We start from the raw sequence: 18,841 nt of genomic DNA on the forward strand, positions 1-18,841 counted from the left end.
CCTTTGCAAAGTGGACCACAAGGACAGGCGTTCACCCTGATACCCCAAGTATCAAATGCCCCTTAACCCTTGGGGGTCTTGCCTTGAAGGATCGCATCCCACATCCCACCCCTTCCTTGCTGTAGAGCCTCGGAAAAATTTCTTAACCTGCAAAGATGGTGGTAATACTTGGTCAGGGACTGTAGCTAACTTATGCAGTGCCTCTGTACAAATTAGGAAAAGGCACCCCCCTCCAGGTGGCAGTACCCTCCACCAGGATGCACTGCTTGAGGAGTGAGTGGTATCTTTGTTCAAATTAGGATAACATGTTCCTTCTCTGGATGGAAGCAGCCCCATGCCAGGCACATGGCTTGGCGAGCAAAGCACAGGTTAGAATTTAGTCAACGTTTGCCCCTCTGCCTGGCACGCTTGTGCAGTGAACCACCTGCCCATCTGTACAGCAGCTACATGGCCAAATCAAAGGATTGTGTGAAATGGGACAACACTTTTAAAGCGCTTGATGTGTTGACTGTCACATCTTAGAGACTCTGTATTTGTTGGTGACTATTTCTGGTGTTGCTGGTGTTTTTTCTCCCTGCTGAAGCAGCTTTTCCTACCAACCTCCTGTTCACAGTTCCAATGCTGCCCTCTTGTGAGTTCCACCTGGTATAACAGCATCAATATCTTACCTCCTGTCTCTTTTACTCAGAAATTAAACTGTTCTTTCCTAGGAAACATTTTGGGAGTAGCATCCCCCAAAGTGTATCATCAGAGTGGCAGTTCCTCTAGATTGGAAGAAAACTTCCATAGCCCTGGCAGGTGGGGCAGGAGGAGAAGAGGGACAGGCAGAGGTGGGGAGTCGTGCTGATGCCTACAGAGGCAAGCTTACCTTCCTTCTGTGACCTAGCCCCTGGCTTCTGTTCTTCCCTCCAGCTGGGATGCAGTCTTCTGCCAGGCTCAGTTCTTTCCATAAGCAGGTCCAAGGATGCTCCCAGGCCAGGCTGCCCTGCAGGTCCTTTGGCTCCGGGCTCCAGGGGCCCGGACAAGCAGCCAGGCTCTCCTGCTCCATGCCCCTTCTTCCCAGCAGTGGCTACTACTTCTGGGATGTCCCTCCTTTTGTTCTTGCCACACTTGTTACCCGCCCAGCACCCCCTCCCAAGTAGCCAGTCACCAGCGGGTTGAGCACCACACTCCAAGCCCCTGTGATGAGCCCCAGTTTCCGCCAGTAGCCTCCCATGTTGGGGTGCAGGAAGCCAGCCACGTTGGAGGCGTTGTAAGGTCCTAAGCAGAGCAGCAGCGTGAGCAGAGCCCCGCCGGCCACCCAGGCTGCCCTTAGCTTCCGTCTGTGGCTCAGGCCTGAGCGGACCAGTGCCCGGAGGCAGCCCACGTAGCAGAAGGCTGTAATGCTCAGGGGCAGGAAGAAGAGCAGGAGAGAGAGGCTGAGGCGAGCAGGGCCCGCTGAGGCTGGGTCCCAGGCCTCCAGGCAGACTGGAGAGCCGTTGACTGGCGTGTTGATCCCCAGGGAGTTGGTGGTATTGTCCATCCAGCCTCCCGGAGCCTCCAACCCAAACACCAGCCCCAGGTGACAGAGGACAAGGGCCCATATGGCCGCACACACCCCCCAGGAATAGCGTGGCCTCCGGGCAGCTTGGTAGCCCAAGGGGAAGGCAGCCCCTAGGTAGCGGCCGACGCTCAGGGCAGCCAGGAAGCCCCCGCCAGCATAGAGCGGAGCGAAGTGGGCCAGGGCAAAGGCAGGACAGAGCGGGGCCGGCAGAGGCCAGGCGCCCAAGGCCAGGGCCTCCACCGCCTTCAGGGGCAGAGAGGCTGCCAGCAGGAGGTCAGAGCAGCCCAGGTGGAGGGCATAGACAAGGCTGGGGGTGAGGCGGAGCCGGGCGTGGGACACGGCGCCCCCAATGGCCAGGGCATTGAGCGGGAAGCCCAGCGTAAAGGCAGCTGCGTAGAGAGCGAAGGAGAGCTGCGGGGGCAGGTCCATGGGGCCGGGGCTGGCCTCCACGCTCCTGAGCTCCACTCGCTCCCCACCCTTCGGCCTGGGGCGGGGTTGGGGAGGGGTCAGGGGCTCCTGGGGTCACAGACTGCTCAGGGTATTAGAAGCCATCTAGTGAGATACCAACTATCTCAACCAGAGAGGCCCACTAGGGAGGTGGTGCCAGTGAGCAGGTGAGTCTGGGTTTGAAGTGAGGATGGCTAGCCCTCTGTCCTTTGCTTTCTTTCCACCATATCCTCTCTTAGAACACAACGGAAGCGGGCACGTCCCGTTAGAGGAAAGGCCTCCTGATTTCTGAGACTGGGGAGAGAAAGGGTAGAAAATTAGTGCAGAGTTGGGCCCCACGGTGTGTGTGTTTTTCCTAGGCCTGGAAGTTAGAGTACTGCGTCCACTCCCCTCCCCCAATTGCCTGGAAGGGAAACAGCTGCCCCCCTCCCCCCAACAGGGACAGCCGAAAGCCTGCAGAGCAGCTGGTGGAGGGTTAGTGGCAACTCCTAGCCGTGCGGGGGGAGAGGGATGTCAGAATTTGGGTAAGGTGGAGGCTGTGGCCAAGGGCAGGTGAAGGGGGGGGTGCCAGGGCAGAGCCCAAGGGTAAGCCAGGTCCCATCAGTGCCATAAGGAATGACCTTAACCAACTCCAGGGGGCACCCTAAGCGGGTAAGCGGAGGAGTTTGTGGGAATAATTGCCATGAAGAGAGGAGCCACAGAAAGAGGGACTCACCTCTTGGCGTTGCCTGCTGTCTCTGAGGCTCAGGAGTCCCCCTGGCTGGGCTGAGGGAGGGTGTCTGGGATGGGCAATGAGCTGGAAGAGAGAGGAGGGCGGGGTGGCAGGGCCATTAGCCTGAGCCATCAGTAGCCTGGGTGAGCAGCTAATGGGGCATCTCAAGCAGGAGCTGAGGCCAGGAGGTGAGGGTCCAAACAGATGATGCAAACACAGGAAGGGGACAGGGTAGCACTGAGGGTTTTTTCCTAGGCAGCGTGAGGAGTGTGTAGCTAGTTCCTTAAAGGAGCAGGGTTGTCAGGGGACGACCAGAACACAGCTCAATCCCACCCCACCCCAGCCTGTTCAGACCTGCTTCAGAGCCTGTGGGCAGGCCCTGGCCTTACGCGCTTGCTCATAGATAACACACTATGGTGGCCCACACCATGTCCATTTGGTGACTGATACATGTGGGATGATGAAGTCATCGTTTCAAGGTGTTGTCTCTGCGACAGGCTGTGGGCACGTTTTGGGAGGAGAAGGTTTTCCCTCTCCTTTCCCCTCTGGCTCAAAGACAATAATTTCTGACCCTACCTTCTGCTGCTGGCAGGAGTGGGGAGGAGGACAGACAAGGGACGGGTCTCCTTTGGTGGGGCTGAAGTGCTGGGCTTCTCTCTGGGGCACTTGGAGGGACACTGAGCGGCTCTTCCTAAAGCACAGATGGTGCAAGACTGCAGCTGGCTGCTTAGCTTTCTTCTCAGCCTCCGAGAAGTCAGCCGTTTACCTCCCTGCTGGGGTCACCCTGCCCCTCTAGGAAGACTTAAGTGAGATTTAAAATGGCCACAGGCTGTCTCTGTGATTCTGTCTCTCTCTCTCTGACTATGCCTGTGTCTGTCTGTCTGCCTGTCTGTCTCTGCCTCAAACAGACAACACAGCCTTTCTCTGGACTTCAGACTTCTCTGTTTTGGGGTGCATGTGTCGGTCATCAGGCCGCTATGTCCTTCCAAATTCCAAGTCATCCCGAACAAGCTTTGCTGGTGGTTTCCCGGAAGTGCTCCCCACCAGGCTTCCGGTGAGGGCAGCGTGGGATTCTCAGCATATCAACCATTGGTTCCAAAGAAATAATCAGATCCCCCTTTTCTACTTCAGTCGCTCAACTAATTCTTGGTTGCCTCCCTTCCCTGTCCTACCTATGTTGTCTAGCACCTCCCTTGGAGTGTAGAAGAACTTTCCATCTATTGTTTAGTATTTTATCTTTGAGAAACTGACAGAACCGAGGAAAAGTTAAAAGGAGGGCCATTTCACCTCCTGTAACCAGCATTTGGAAGAGGAGAAAAGCAGGGCGTGAAGGGAGACATTGGATCTTCAAGATCCCTGCTTTGGCCCATGCCTCTGGCCGTTCAGGTCTCTGCCCAGTGTCACCTCCGCCGAGGGCCTTCCTCGAACCCTCTCCAAATGGGCCCCTTCCCTGCTCCAGTCTGCCTTCATCTTGCATGGTGTTTATTCCTAAGCACTCACGAGCCTGTGACATCAGATTTGCTGGCCCCTCTGCTAAAATGTTGGTCAGTGAGGCCCAAGATTTCTGTCTGCTTTGTTCTCTGCTTGTTGCATCCATAGTAGGGGCTCAGTAATTGAATGAACCACCGGATGTCTGGGCCATGGGAGGACCGTGAGATCTGGGGCTGCATGGAGGGCTGCCTGGATTCTGGAGGCCCTGGCTTCAGAGTTGTTTGAACTCTGTTGGCCTGTTAACAGTCACATCTCTCGGTCAATTGGTCACGAAGTAGGTTTATGTTGGCAGCTGGGCTCGGACAGGATGGCAGGGCCCCTGCTGGTTGCCAGGGAGCCCGGGCCAGGCCTCACCAGGTTCAGGGCTGCCTTCAGGTCTTTAGAGGGGACTGTGCCCTAAAACCTTTTGGGCACCCTAGACTAGAGGTCACCAAGATGAGGATGATGTCATTCCTTTTTTGTACCCCAACAAATGTTCTATGCTGGATGCATTGACGTGTGCTTGGTAAGTGTTTGCTGAATAAACAGTTGAATGGGTGAATGATCCTGAACCTCATTCTTGAGATAGAAAGCCCAAACCCTTACCCTCTCCGTGAGACAGTTCTTGCTGTCCCCCCTTCCTCCAGAAATGCTAACTTCACACTGGGGACAAAGTGGATTGGTGGGGAAATAAGTGCCACGCTCTGGCATAGTTCCAAGGATGACCAGAACATCGTCTTCTCAGAAAGCAGATTCCGGTCTCGAGCAGATGGGAAGGGAGGGCAGGGAAGGAAGGTGGCACGTGTGGAGCGCCCACCACGGTCCAGGAACTTACATCCCCTTGCTGATGGACTAACCACGTGTTTCTGCTTCTAAGCATAGGTGGGGAAGCTGGGAGGACCTAACTGGAAAGTCTGAGTTAGCGAACGTGACAGGGAACGGGTGATGTGACGGTAGGTGAGAGGAAAGTGGTGAGGTTTCTCAAGGCAGTTGGCTTTTGAGAAGTTCTTGGGCAACTGTGGGTTGTGACCGAACTTGGCAGCGGGACTTTTGAGAACGAATCAGCTTCCCCTTCTTATATTGTTCAAGAGCGGCAGACAAGCTGGCAGTCTGGTTTTTAGGGACTTTTGGCTGTTTGTGTCAGGTTTCTGATAATGTGACCCCAGCATATGTACTACTGTCCCTCACTTCTCCTTTTTTTTAATATATATATTTTATTTATTTATTTGACAGAGAGAGACACAGCGAGAGAGGGAACACAAGCAGGGGGAGTGGGGGAGGGAGAAGCAGGCTTCCCGCGGAGCAGGGAGCCTGATGCGGGGCTCGATCCCAGGACCCTGGGATCACGACCTGAGCCGAAGGCAGACGCTTAACCGACTGAGCCACCCAGGCGCCCCTGTCCCTCACTTCTTATCTTGAGCCCCCTGCACCAGAGGCGGTGGCACCTCCATTTTGCAGATGAAGAAACTGAGGCTCAGATGAGCTGGTCACTGAGCTCGTTAGCAGAAGGGTCAGGACTCAGACTTGTGCTGGTCCAGCTGCAGGGCCATGCACCCTTTGCAACAAGACACTGGACTCCCCAGTCTGCTGATTTGACCCTGAGGTTGCCCCAACCCCTTTCCCTTCTCCGCAAGCCCCATGAGGCCCTCCTAAATCTCCCCGTTGTCACTCTGACCCCACAAACTGGAAATCATTCACGGGTTCTTTGAAGTGGTATCTGAGCCATTTTTATTATGCAGTTCTGTGTGTGTTACACATCTGTCCACACCAGTGTGTGTCTCAGCCCACAAGACCCCCAAGGGCAGGGGCTGCAGCAGCATAATGGAATGCCTCACTGATGCGTGGAGGAGAACCCAGCGCAGGACAGCCCCTCTTCTCCCTGAGCTTTGCCCCAGAGGCAGAAATTAGGCACAGGACGAGTGAGTGGGGCTTTCAGAGCAGGGGTGAGGGGGCCATAGGAATGGAGAGGGAAAGAAAAAAATACAGTAACAAGCTGATCCCAGCAGGGACACTGGCCCACTGGGGACGGGCTTTGAGGGGGTGGGCGGTGGCAGGTGGCCGGGGAGGGGCAGGGGGATGTGTGCAGTGCAGGGTCAGTATTTAGACAACCTTCCCCATGGGAAAGAGAGCGGACGGGGAGCAGGCCTTTGGGAGGGTCAGGGTTACCATCGTTGAGAAGGAAGCCTGCCTCTGGGCCACATACGAAGTTCTGGGCGCTGACTGGGGCATCACTGGTGATGTGCATGCATGCGTGCGTGTGCCTGCATGTGGAGGGGAGGCCGAGTGGCTTTGCGACTGAGCAGGGGGGGTGGGGCAATCTCCACGACCACCCGGCCCCTGCAGTCCCTCCCTCGGCGCCTCTGCTCCAGCGGGTTTGGCCTGTCAGTGCTTGAGGGTCACGTATTCCACGGCTTCCTGGGCCAGAGGCCGCTTCCCCAACCCAAGATGAACCAGCTCTGAGTAATGTATCCCCTCGTCTTCCGGACTGTCTGGAAGCACGTTCTCATAGTCGCCCTGAGAAAGCCACGTGTGTGAGGCCACAGGCCTCCCGGTCTGCGTTCCCTGCCTGTTCCCTCCCTGGCTCCTCCTGGGGGGCCAAGAGCCCGAGCAGGAGTCCTCTTGTCCCCACGCTGTCTGCAGTCAGCGTCTCGGACTGGGCCGTGCTGCCCTGGCTCCGACCACACCCGTGTCTGAGCAAAACCCCCCCACCAGGCCTTGCCACCATGGAGGCCACCAAGTCCTTCCCATCTGGGACTCACAGCTGAGGCCAGGTCCCCCGCACCCCCTCCTTCCACAGCCCTGCCCCCTTACCGCTCGACACGTCTGCAAGACAGAGTAAGTGATGGTGTCATCCCTGTTTGGAGAAGGTCCCTCTGTCTCCAGGGTCCCTGCATCTCTGAGGGAGGGTAGATGGATGACCGCAGATGAAGCCTTTCACGTGAACTCTCTTCCTATTTCCAACTCCCCCACCCCCAAGAGCACCCCAGAGCGGAGCCTGGCTCACAGGCCTGCCACAAAGAGGGCACGCAGGACAGGAGCTGAGCCCTTCCTCCTGCAGCTCTCCCCGGGTGCACGTGTCACCCTCCCAAGACCCTCACTAGGTACCCAGTTCTTGGTGTGTCAGTCTCGCCGAAAGGAAAGCGCAAGGTGGCGTAACTGATGGCCTCTTCCATCACCGGATTGTAGCACCCCAGGGAGTGGGGGTATTCGGAGAGCGGGGCCCTTCTAACCTGGGACAGAGACAAGGCCTCAGTTCTCGCCACTCCTTTCTCCACCTGAGTCCCCTTCCCCAGGCCTCTGACCTCCGACCTCCCGCACAGTGCTCTGCACCCCCCTTTGTCTCCCCTTGACGTCCAGGTCTGCCTCCAGGTCTTTTTCCATCTTACCTTCTGCTTCCTCACAAAGAAGCTCTGCCCACTGGAACTTTCCTGGAGCCCCTGCTGGCTCCGTATCCTCTTCCAGCTAAGAAATAAAGCCCCACTCGTGAGGATCAGGGGAGTGGGGACAGGACCCTGTGCAGTGGGCATGCTGGGGGCTCCAGGATGGTCAACTGGAGTCACTCCGGGGAAGGAATCAGGGAGAGCCAAGGGACATGAGCCTTGGGAGGAGCTCACCTTCGCTGAAGTTTGACTCCCCAGAACGCCAGGAGTAGGGTGGCCAGGCAGAACCCCACTCCCACAGCCACTCGCCTGCCGATGGTCTCCGGGCTGTCTGGTGGGGGAAGGAGCGACCGTGAGTTGGGGATACTGCCTCTCTCAGATCAGCATTGCCTTGTAGCATTTTCCCGGGAGGCATCCTCAACTTCTCTGCATGGCCGCTCTCCTTGCCTGGGCTACTTCTCCACACGTAGGGGCTGTGATGCACAGAAAGGGAGAAGCCGGCCCCTGCCCACTGGGACCCCGTTGGGAGGAAAGGGCTAACTCTCAGGAAAGCACCTGTTTTGTGACAGACACAGGCACACACAGGACGTGCAGTAAAAGCTACAACTTCCTTAGAGGCCGCTTGGCCATACTTATCAGAACTTAAAATCACTTGTCCTCTGATGCAGCAATTCCATGTAGGAATTTATCCTGCAGCTGTCCTTCAGGGGTACCAGAGCCAGAGACAGCGCAGGGCTGTGGGGAAAGCACTGGGTAGATAGGGTTTGCTGCTTCCATGCACAGGAAGACAACAACAATGCAGCCCTGAGGGAAAGGGGCAGGTTGCCAGGGTGTCTGCAAAAGTGGAGACCCCTGACACAGGTTTTTATACAATATGTTGCATTTCCAAATAACGCGTTCAGGCATCCAGCTTTGCAGGCCATGATCCTCTAAATCTAAAGCCATGGCTCCAAGTTTAATCTGAAAAAGTACAATAAATCAATTAAATAACTTCCCCATTGTTTCCAGACCCTTCAGACACCCTGTGCATGCACGGATATAGAACAGTCTCTGAGTGGTATTGTTAACGTGGCAAAAAAGAACGTCCAGGACAACGTGTAAGCTCTCCTGCGATTTGCGTGATGAAGGGAGTACAAACATAGACCTACTTATTGTATTGTGTGTGTGCAGAATAGCTCTGTAAAGAGATGCAGACAGCTGCTGGCAGTGAAGGCCTTCAGGGAGGGGTAGAGTCCTCAGGGAGAAAGAAAGGAGAAGTGTCTTTCTACTATTTACCTTTTGTGCTATTTTATTTTGCCTTGTCCTAAAAATATATATATAGAAATCTCAAAAGATAAACAGGCTACCAAGGGTGAGACAGAGAGACACAGAGAGGGGCCCAGCAGGATCTCAGGATGTCTGGCAGGCAGGGAGTCCTGAGAGGGAACTGCCCTAGAGAGAGTCCGGAGAGACTTCAAGAAGGAGGAAGACAGGTGAGCTTGTGTGGAGCAGGCGCTGTGCCTGGGAGTGACCGGCTGGGCTGCCCGACAGGACAGGGGAGGGAGGGAAGGAGAAGGGAAGGGGCCTTACAGTAGACAGTGAGGGTGCTGGGGGGTGACTGGACCCTGCCGAGCTGGTTGGTCGCCTCGCACCAATAGGCGCCTGAGTGCTGGATCTTCACGGGATCCAATCTCAGCATCTGATCATAATGGTGGAGGTTTTGGTTATTCCAGTCAAACCAGGTGTACTGGAAGATGGGAGGGTTGGCATCGCTCTCACATGTCAGGACTGCCTTCTTCCCCTCCACCACTTGGTCCTTTGGGCTGATGGCCACACGCAGCATCCTTGGTGCATCTACAAGGAGAAGAAAAATCAGGATCCAGGTAGCTGGTCACGGGCTTTTCTGTCTGTCTCCAGCCCCAGCCACTCGCTCACACAGCACTTGGAGCCTCCTGGCCTCAGACATGGTCTGTCCTACGGAGTTGTTGATGAGGCAGTTGTAATCGCCGGCATCTTCTGGAGAGATGGAGTCAAAGCTCAGTTCTTTTCCTTCCTTCAGAAAGATTCCATTTTTCTTCCAGAAGAAGTGGACATCTCTGGGGCGGCTACTTGAGAAGTTACATCCAAGGAGGACTCGGTGCCCGGAGTGAATCTCAGAAGGGGGGCTGATCTGCTGGACCCTGACATCCTTGGGGGCATCTGGAGAGCAAGGGCCTCAGGCTGACCTCTTGGGTCCCTTTCCCTCTTCCTGGCCCTAAGGCCAGACTCTCAGCCCTCAATTCTCTGTGAAGGTTCCAGCCCAGGCCCCAGTCCCCTCACCCTGAGAGCCCATATCCCAGCTGGGCTACCTCTTGGGTCCCCTTGCCCAGTCACTCACGCTGAACATCCAGGTTGACAGAGGGGGCCCATGAACACCACTGGTTACAGGCTGCACAGGCGATTGGCTTGGCGTCCCAGGCAACTTTTTGAATTATCAGCACCCCGGGTGATTGTTCCTTCCAGGAGCCTTGGAGGTTCCATTCATATCGGGTAACTCTGGGATTACTGGAACTGTAGTTACAGGACAGGGTCACAGTGTCTCCTTCTTGAATCCGCGTGGGGTTTTGAATCACCGTGGTTACCTCCTTGGGGGCATCTGGGAGGAAACCAGACAGATGGGCAAGGGAAAGTCAACTGTCCAGACTACCTTTCCCAGTGCTTACTGCTCCACCCACACCCCCGCCCCCCGCCCCAACCTATCCCCTGGGTTCACACAATTCCTAAATTAACCAAAGGAAGGCTCGGACTTCCCTCTCGCAAGTGTGCGAGGACAGGAGCCATGGCTGTGGTTTGAGGCGGGAGGAGGCAAAAGGTCAGAGCAGAGCTCAAGCAGAGAATGCGTGGTGTATGCAAGGTAGAGGCACCCTGTCTGTGGGTCTCCGCAGGGGCCTGGGGCGCAGAGCTAGTTTGCTGTAGTGCAGGCATTCATTGGGGGGTGGGGGAAGCCCAGCTCTGGAGCCAGATGGGCTGAGAGCTGAGTGACCGTGGGCCGTGGGACTCAGTTTGCTTCACCATCAGATGGGGTCCTAAGAGCACCTAACCTGATAGATTCAAAGCCGGGAGGAAATGAGATGAAGCACTCAGAGTGGAGTAAACGCTCCAGAAATATTCCTGCTGCGGCGGCTGCATCACACACCCACTGTCTAGATGTTCGGGATTCGAGCATCCCCGTCAGAGTATCTGGCTCAGACTCTGACATCCCAGGGTCCAAGGCTCAAACTTAGGGACTCTCTTGGTCCTGGGCTCGACTGACAGACAAGACTCACTGTGTTAGACAGGGTCCGACCTCTGAGGGAGAGGCAGTGAGACATTTTGCTCCAGTTCTCGAAAACTTCAGGCCCCCTTCTGAGACTCAGCCACTGCCTAGTGACACCATGTTCTCTGGGTCCCTCATGGGGCCCTGGCGGCTTGCAGTTCATTCATTCAACAGACATCTACTGAGCACCTGCCATGAGCCAGACCCTGTTCTGGTGCTGGGTATACAACCGGAAACAGCAGCAAAGCACCCGCCCAGGGAGCATACATGTTGGGAGACACCCCTGCTTGCCGCCCATGCTAGGACCCAGGAATCTCCTGCGCCCCATCTGCCTGCCTCCTTCTCCCGCTAGAACCCAGAGGCCCTGTGACTACTCACATTGGACATCTAACTCAGTCTCCTGGCCAATTTGTCCAGGACCAAGTCTGTTTTCTGCCAAGCAGGAATACTGCCCAGCATGGCTGAGGAGGACCATTGGGATCTGGAAGGTCTTGCTTGTCCTTCCTGGCACTTCTATCTCATTGTGATACCAGGTGTAATTGGTTGGAGGAGGATTGGCCAGTGACATACAAGTCATCTCTACTTTATTTCCCTCCTTCACTGGCGAGGAGAGGATCTCAACCCTGGAAGGTTCCGGAGCATCTGGAAAAAGGTGCAGAGGCAGAGGAGGAAGGTGAGCAGAGGCCTCTGTTGTTTACCTCTCAAGGGCCTTGGTTCCACCCCCTGCTAACTCCCTGCCTGCCCCCCTCCCAGCTCCCAGGAGGCTCACAGTACACTTGGAGGAACACTTCATCCGACTGTCCTGAGCCTAGATCATTGAAGGCCTCACACTGGTACTCTCCACTCATCTTCTTGGTCACAGAGGACAGAGTTAACGTGGGTGTCTCCTGCTCCCTCAGCCGGGTCCCATCCTTGAGCCAGGCTATATTCTGGAACTCTGGGTTGCTGCTGATGACCTGGCAGGTCATGGTCACAGACTCTCCCTCTGTTACATTGGCTCCTTCGGGATTGACCTCAATCTTCAACTTTGGGACATCTAGAGGAGCAGAGGGGCAGCAGGAGAGGGGGTAGGGACTTCTCAGGGGGTGTCACCTGGGGGGAAGTTGCTGGGCTTTGATTCAGATAAAGCAGCAGCCTACACATAGCATGGGAGTGTGGGCAGCCACTTGCTGTCCCCCTTATCAACAAGGGTGGGCTGGTCCAAGCACCTGGGTGATGGTCACGGACTCCTAACTTGTCTCTCTGCTCTACGCACCACCCCGCACCTGTTCTCAGAGTTCTGGTCTCCACCAGCAGTCAGCTGTCTTCCTGATACCGTCAATCAGCCTTTGCCACTCCCCTGCTTGAAACCGTTTAGTGGATTCCACACCCAGAATAAAATCCAAAACCCTGCTGCCACCCATGAGGTCTGGCCTTGGCCCTCCTTTCCTATCATTGGGCCCCTCAGACGCAGGGCTGAGGCTCTCCGGCCCCTTGCTCTGGTGCAGGCACACAAAGTTCCTACCCCCAGGCCTTTGTCCTTACTCTTTTCTCTTCCTGGGATCTTCTGGCAAATAGCTGCCTGCCTCAATCTTTCCCTTCACCCAAGTTCACTGTCCTCAGAGAAGCCTCCATCCTTCCCTCCCTCCCTCTTTCTGAGCCCGGCTTTACGTCCTCCTAATACGCTTATCACTGCCTACCCTTAAGTTCGGTATTTCTTTGTTAATCTAGTAATTGTTTGTCTTCCCCAGCGGCAGTGCCAGCTCCTCAGTGGGCAAGAACAGGCCTGGCACCCAGGAGGCTCATAGTAAATATTTACTGAATGAATGAATGGGGCACAAACAATGATGTGAAAACATTTCTTACCCTGAGCCCTCTACCCAGGGGGAAAAATAAACCTAACCACATGATCTCAAATTCACATCGTGGCTCGAGGATATTAAATTATGTTATTCTTCTAGACCAAAGCAGATGCTAAGATGAATCTGTTCCCTGAAACACTGGGGCTGACAACAGGGGTGGTGGAGGGACGCAGCCCCAGCTGGACCTTTTCCAGCTGTGGGTGTTCATGGACCGATTATGTGTCCTTCCGTGGAGGTGCCCGCTACCCTTGGTGCACTCTGAGGGGTTGGGGAGAAGAGGTAAGACCCTCGTCCCTCCCTGGGGGCACTGGGAGACACTCACGCTTTACATCCAGCAGCACCGTTTCCTCAGAGAGGATCTGCCCTGCTTTGGGGCCCCAGAGTTGGCAGGTCAGATTCTTGCCGTGGTGTGTCCACTGTGGCTGGAAGGTGAGCTTGCTCTGGGTGAAGACAGTCTTGGTGGTCAGGGAGGTCGAGGTGACGGCAGGCTCCTTCAGGGACCACTGCAGCCGTATCTGGTACCCAGGGCAGGAGAAATTCAGCAAGCAAGTCAGAGTGACTTCCTGGGACTCCTGGATTTCTGGAGGGAGCTGAATGTGAGGTGACAGGGGCGTCTCTGCAAAAGAGTATGGGCCAAGCTGGAGGCCTGGGAGACCAGGGGCCTGTGCCAGCCTCTCACACCTGGCTGTAGATGCTCTGCCCCCAAAGAAGCCCTCAGGAGCCCCTCGCCAGTCCCTTCCACCTCTCTCTGGGCCTGCCTTTCTCTGCTTTGAATCACTTTTGCTCTGCCGAAACACTCTCTGAAAGGTCTAGTGAATGCTGATGCTCCTTAGGAATTGGATTTTATATTTTATACTTACCTCGTTCTCCTTCCCTGATGTTTGCTCTCTAAACATTTTCAAGATCGCTGCCCCACCCCGAGGGAATTTTACCAGGTTAGGTCCCCGTGCCTTTCTTGGCTTTGATGACAAACCTGCATTTGTAATGGCCTCAGTGCTGGGAGCCATCCAGCATGGCATTCCTTTAGGGATCCCCGGGGCTGGGCCGCCCTAGGACTGCAGGTCTGAAGCTACATCTCTCATTGCAGTGTAGGGCTGCTTAGCTTAGACCCCTCCAACCCCCGCACTGAAGAAACAGGCTGTGGGGTGGAGGTCCCAGGCCTAGGTTTCATTCACCCCCTACCCCGTCCCCTACCTGTGTCTTTTAGACATGAAGGCCTAATTAGAATCAATCGCCAACATTAAGGCATTGGGAGATTTCACTCAAATCAAAGATTTCCATCTTCTTTTGAAAAATCAGGCAACCGGGGGCACCTGGGTGGCTCAGTCGGCTCAGGTCATGATCCCAGGATCCTGGGATCAGCCCCTCATCAGGCTCCCTGCTCAGTGGGAAACCTGCTTCTCCTTCTCCCACTGCCTGCCACTCCCTGTGCTTGTGCTCTCTCTCTCCCTCTAATAAATAAATAAAATCTTTAAAAAAAAAAAAAAAAAGAAAGGAAAAGAAAAGAAAAATCAGGCAACCTGGAACCCAGATTCCAGCATGGGTGGAAGCTGAGGGGCAGGTGCAATGCTTGAGGAGAAACAAGTACTCGGGCTGCAGGTCCCATTGTCTCGTTATGCCCCAGTCACTTACTGGCACCTCCTGCCTGGCCTCTACAAGCAGTCTGGTTTGCGACCCCTGTCCCAGGAGTTGGGTGTTTCCCACCTTCCTCCTTGCCTGAAGCCAAGGCAGAGGACCCCATCCCCCACGGCCTTACTAGAGACGTTGAGGTCTATTTTCTCCATCCATTTGTCAGTCTTCGTTATCAACCTCAGCCCCAGCCAGCCATTGTCTTGTTCAAGCACAGGGTTGATGCGTATGGTGCAGTTGGATCTTTGGTCTCCCAGGAACTGAACCCTCTCCGGGGTATGAGGATCCCCCCAAGGCTTTGTTTTCTTATAGAGAATGTGCCCGTTGAAGTTCTTGGTGGTGTTGTCATATTCATAGTTGCTGTACAAGGTCAGGTTTTCCAGATCATCCTTACGCCCTGGAATTGCGTAGTGACAGGGAATCCAGACGCAGGCCCCATCCCAGCTGTAGAGAGTGTGGGGGTGCTCAAACTTCCATTTAGATGAGTCAGAGAAGGCCAAGTATTCTGGAACCCACCACAGTGATCAAAAAACATTATTGAAGGACATAAAGAGCTTTCAAATGAATAAAGAATCCCCTCTGAAGATAGAGGGAGAGAGGAAGGTACACAAAGAGAGGTGTATACGCACACACATACCTTGCTTGTCCCCACCCTCCCCAACACTTAAACTCTTTGCTCCAGAGCTCTCCTCCTCCTCCAGCTCCCACAGACATCCCAGAACCCAAACCTAAACCACAGTCCTTACCAAGGAGCAGGAGCGAGGGGCCGAGGAGATGCATGGTGCTGTGTCTAGGCAGGAGCCTGGGCCGGGAAGAATTTGTCTTTGAGCCATCTGGTCGCTTAGTTCTTTCAGATGGCTTTTCTTGCTCACCCACCAAGCTCCAACCCCTCTTCCCTGATCCCAGGAGGACCACATCTGATTGCATTGCAAGATGTGAATTCTGGTTGTTCATGGGGCCTTTTATGGGAATGCCATGTCTATTCTGTCAGCCTAAGAACTCTGTACAGCAAACCTGCCTCTCTTCCTAGCCCTTCTTCCTTTCTTCCATCCATCCTTCCATCCATCCATCCATCCATTCTTCCTTCCATCCATCCATCCATCCATCCACCCATCCACCCATCCATCCACCCATCCACCCTTCATTCCATCCATCCATCCATCCATCCATCCATCCATCCATCCCTCCCTCCATCCTTCCATCCATCCCATCCTTCCATCCATCCATCCATCCATCCATCCATCCATAATTTTACAAACTTCCTGGCCAGCTCTCAGGCTTTGAGTGGCACCAGACCACTGAGTGCCATGAATCCCAGGCCCAGGGTAACTTGAAGCTCACCTTGAGGCAACTAGTGAAGGGTTTTATGTAGGGCGGAGCCATGATCAAAACTTGATTTTAAAGACCAGGAACAAAATTAGTCTAAAACTAATAATTAAGTGTGAATCTAGGAGAGCATTTAGAGGGGTCTGGAAGAAATTAGGAGAATGTGTCCAAGGGTCCCACTCAGAGAAGCCCGGGGGTTGGGAAGAAAACATAAATTGGCCAGGTGGGGACAGAGGTCATGTCTTAGGTAAAGGCAATGATGCTCTCAGTCCCAGCCAATTGTTGCCAATTGGGAACATGAGCTCGGCACTGCCTGACCTTCCACTGTTTTTGGAGAAGTAAGAAGCCAGATTTTCATGTGAAATGCCCTGCTTTCAGAAACAAACAAACCAATAAACATGGTGCTGGCCAAACCAAACCTGTCTACAGGCTGGAGGCAGTCCAAGGGCCCCCAATGTGCAGCCACAGCCTGTCTGTCTCTCTTGGAGACATCAGTGAGCTCATCTGCCACCTTACTAGACTTTTACATAGAGTTACATTTACAGAGAGTTAAATTTAAGTCCCAATTTGCATGGCTGGGCCTCTCTGTGCTGGTCCCTCTAGAGTTAGCAGGATGTGTGACAGAGTGTGTCTCCGGTCTCAGCACAGACCTGCACCCCTCCCTGCCCAGCCAACATTTCCCACCAGCAAGGGCCCCTCACCCCCTTGGGCTATTTCTCTCCTCAGGCTGCGTGGCTCATGCCAAATGCTGTTGGGTGTCTAGTACCCAGCATGGGGAAAGCTAGACTGCTTGCTGAGCAGGAAGGGGGTCTGTCCCCAGGAGTAGTGCCTGTGCTGGCCTGGGCCGGGCCTGGGTTAGGGATGAGGGCCCTGAATGGGGACAGACTTTCCAGGCAGAACTGACACCAGCTCTGCAGGTGCTAGTAGTGCTACACACAAAAACGTCTTCAAGGCCACATCCACTTGAAAAAAGCTGGGTTAAAAAAGGTAAATAGAGGGGCGCCTGGGTGGCTCAGTCATTAAGCATCTGCCTTCGGCTCAGGTCATGATCCCAGGGTCCTGGGATCGAGCCCCACATTGGGCTCCCTGCTCGGCGGGAAGCCTGCTTCTCCCTCTCCCACTCCCCCTGCTTGTGTTCCCTCTCTCGCTGTGTCTCTCTCTGTCAAATAAATAAAATATTAAAAAAAAAAAAGTAAATAGATTCCCAACTGTGAGTCCTTTTGATCCCTTTAATCAGCTGGGTGCGCATCAAACATCTCCTAACATGGGGGCTAAAGTACAGTCCATTGCTCACACTTCTTTAGCCACAGAACTGATTTTACATTTCTCGTGAAAAACTTGGCAGGGTTGCAGGGTCAATGTTTTGAGGGATGTGCTGTGGGTCCCCTTTGAGTTTCTATAAGAGCTGTGGCAAGGGCTAGATTCCATTCTTTGTGGTAAAGACTAGCCTCCAGTAGCTGGACCCTTGTGCCCCCTCTGCCACCAGCCGCCCTCATGGGGGAATGGCTTGAGGACACCAGGACGAGTGGGAAAGGGCACTTCTGAGAGCAGGGCTGTGTACTCACTCCCAGCAGCTCAGGCAGTCTCCAGGACATAAGAAGTGGAACCACGGGCCTGGAATTGGAAGGCTGCTGAGACAGGGTAGGGCATGGAGGTGGGGAACAATAGGCATTGGGCACAAAGGCTCAGGACAAGGCCATGCTATCCAGACCTGTGGCCTGCTCAACACAGGCCTGTTTAGGACCTTACAAGACGTCAGAGCCAGCCTCCCTGAGTCCATTCTTCCCTCCTGGGCATCTGGTGACCCATCTTACTCTCAGAAGACTCATCAAGCCCATCAAGGGGCATGCTCAAAGACAGGGGTCTGTATCCTGTTATAACACAAGCAAGAGAGGTGGGGGGCTTCCCACTGTGCTCCCAGGCCCAAGAATTGTGCCTGGCACACAGCAGTTGCTCCACGCTAGCTTGCCAAATGCAAAAGAGAGCAAAATAGTTTTTACCTGTTTCCTCGTGTCTTCCTTCTTCGGGGACCTGGCAGCGTCTGAGAGTGAAAGGGGAAACACAGCGAAGGATTTTCACCCTCCTCGGCCACACCCCCTGCCCCTTGGTGACTCACAGGGCAACCAAGAGGCATGGCAAAGTGGGAGAGTTGGGAAAAGAGGGAACAAGGACAATGTGGGCTCAGAGGCAGATTGGAGGGAACACTCGAGTACCCATGGTCAGTTTTTAGTTTTGGTATATGGACTTATACATCAGATAGTTACTTCCTCCAGAACTTCCCCTCTATCCAGCTCTCAGGAAATGCTGATAATTAAAGCCAAGCAGTTTAGAACTGCCAGCCTGCTGAAAAAGGCACAAGGCAATCTGAAAGTACTTGTAGTTTAGTGTTACCATCCAGTTATTCTCATTCCCATACTTTTCCTCCAAAGGCAAGACTGGTGGGGAGTCTGGTCACTTACACTGATGCTTCAGCAGCTCACAAGGGTCAAGGAAAGAGCACACAGATATCAGGAAGAAAAACGATAACTTACGTGAAGTGTTATTGAATGGGCAAGTCATGAGACTGGAACCTTACCACTTGGTCAGGCTTCTAGTCAGTGAGTGTCTTGAGACCAGAACCAGACATCAGCTAAAGCCATTCAAATCCTACAGGGATTTGAACAGGGAAGTCTGAGAAATTTGTACCCTGGCATCACCAAACTCTACTGACTGCCAGCCATTGAGAAGGAAACAGAAAAGGGAAAGAACAGCTTGTTCAAAAAATAGTGATGTTCTGGGAAGGGTATTCTTCCCTATTTCTTTTGCTAAGAACAACTAAAAACCCTGGATCCCTGGATGTTATAAAACAAGCATAAGAAGACACTGAAAGGTTGAGAGAAGACACACTGTTAGGGACCTTGGGACCTGAGGAATGATATGATGGTGAATTCCCTGGGTTTCACTGGATACTGAAGAAACAAGCAACTGGAAATGCCAATGGGCTCAGAAAAAAAGTTCAGCAAAACTCTGCTCTTCTAGCCAAAGAACCAAGAAAGGGGTAACCCAGAAAGACAAATCTTTCAGGCAATAACTGCTCTGCTCCAGCTAAATATCACAGAAAAACCTGCTGCTTCACTCCCACCCCTGACAGCAAAGGCTGAGTGGGGCCCTAGACTTCCACCCTTGCTAGGCCGTAATGAAGAGTCCAGGTCACTCCCCGCTACCCCATCTAAGTGGTGC

At 54.1% G+C, this 18,841-nt stretch overlaps 2 protein-coding genes across 3 annotated transcripts; both read right to left on the reverse strand.

Annotated features, from left to right (window-relative positions):
- Positions 1-692: 692 nt before the first annotated feature.
- FFAR1 (free fatty acid receptor 1) lies at positions 693-1,972 on the reverse strand. Its single transcript, XM_035023794.1, has one exon. It carries the CDS (start codon positions 1,970-1,972, stop codon positions 1,073-1,075), a length of 900 nt encoding a protein of 299 aa, XP_034879685.1. The 3' UTR covers positions 693-1,072.
- Positions 1,973-5,879: 3,907 nt separating this feature from the next.
- CD22 (CD22 molecule) lies at positions 5,880-17,744 on the reverse strand. 2 transcript variants are annotated; one of them, XM_035023596.1, is made up of 14 exons: positions 17,623-17,744; positions 15,043-15,098; positions 14,424-14,801; positions 12,990-13,283; positions 11,596-11,862; positions 11,205-11,468; positions 9,909-10,166; positions 9,467-9,730; positions 9,122-9,385; positions 7,787-7,883; positions 7,559-7,634; positions 7,278-7,402; positions 6,984-7,068; positions 5,880-6,686 (listed from the first exon to the last, which is right to left on the reverse strand). In XM_035023596.1, the coding sequence occupies exons 2-14, from the start codon at positions 15,074-15,076 to the stop codon at positions 6,555-6,557; spliced, it is 2,538 nt and encodes an 845-aa protein (XP_034879487.1). In that variant the 5' UTR covers positions 15,077-15,098; positions 17,623-17,744; the 3' UTR covers positions 5,880-6,554. The 2 variants fall into 2 exon arrangements, with proteins under 2 accessions (XP_034879487.1, XP_034879486.1); XM_035023595.1 differs by lacking the exon at positions 17,623-17,744 and having other exon boundaries at positions 15,043-15,372.
- Between the last annotated feature and the right edge of the window lie 1,097 nt (positions 17,745-18,841).

The sequence above is a fragment of the Mirounga leonina genome, unplaced genomic scaffold, assembly GCF_011800145.1.
Source record: "Mirounga leonina isolate KUSES-001 unplaced genomic scaffold, KU_Mleo_1.0 Mir_177, whole genome shotgun sequence".
Taxonomy (NCBI): Eukaryota; Metazoa; Chordata; class Mammalia; order Carnivora; family Phocidae; genus Mirounga; species Mirounga leonina.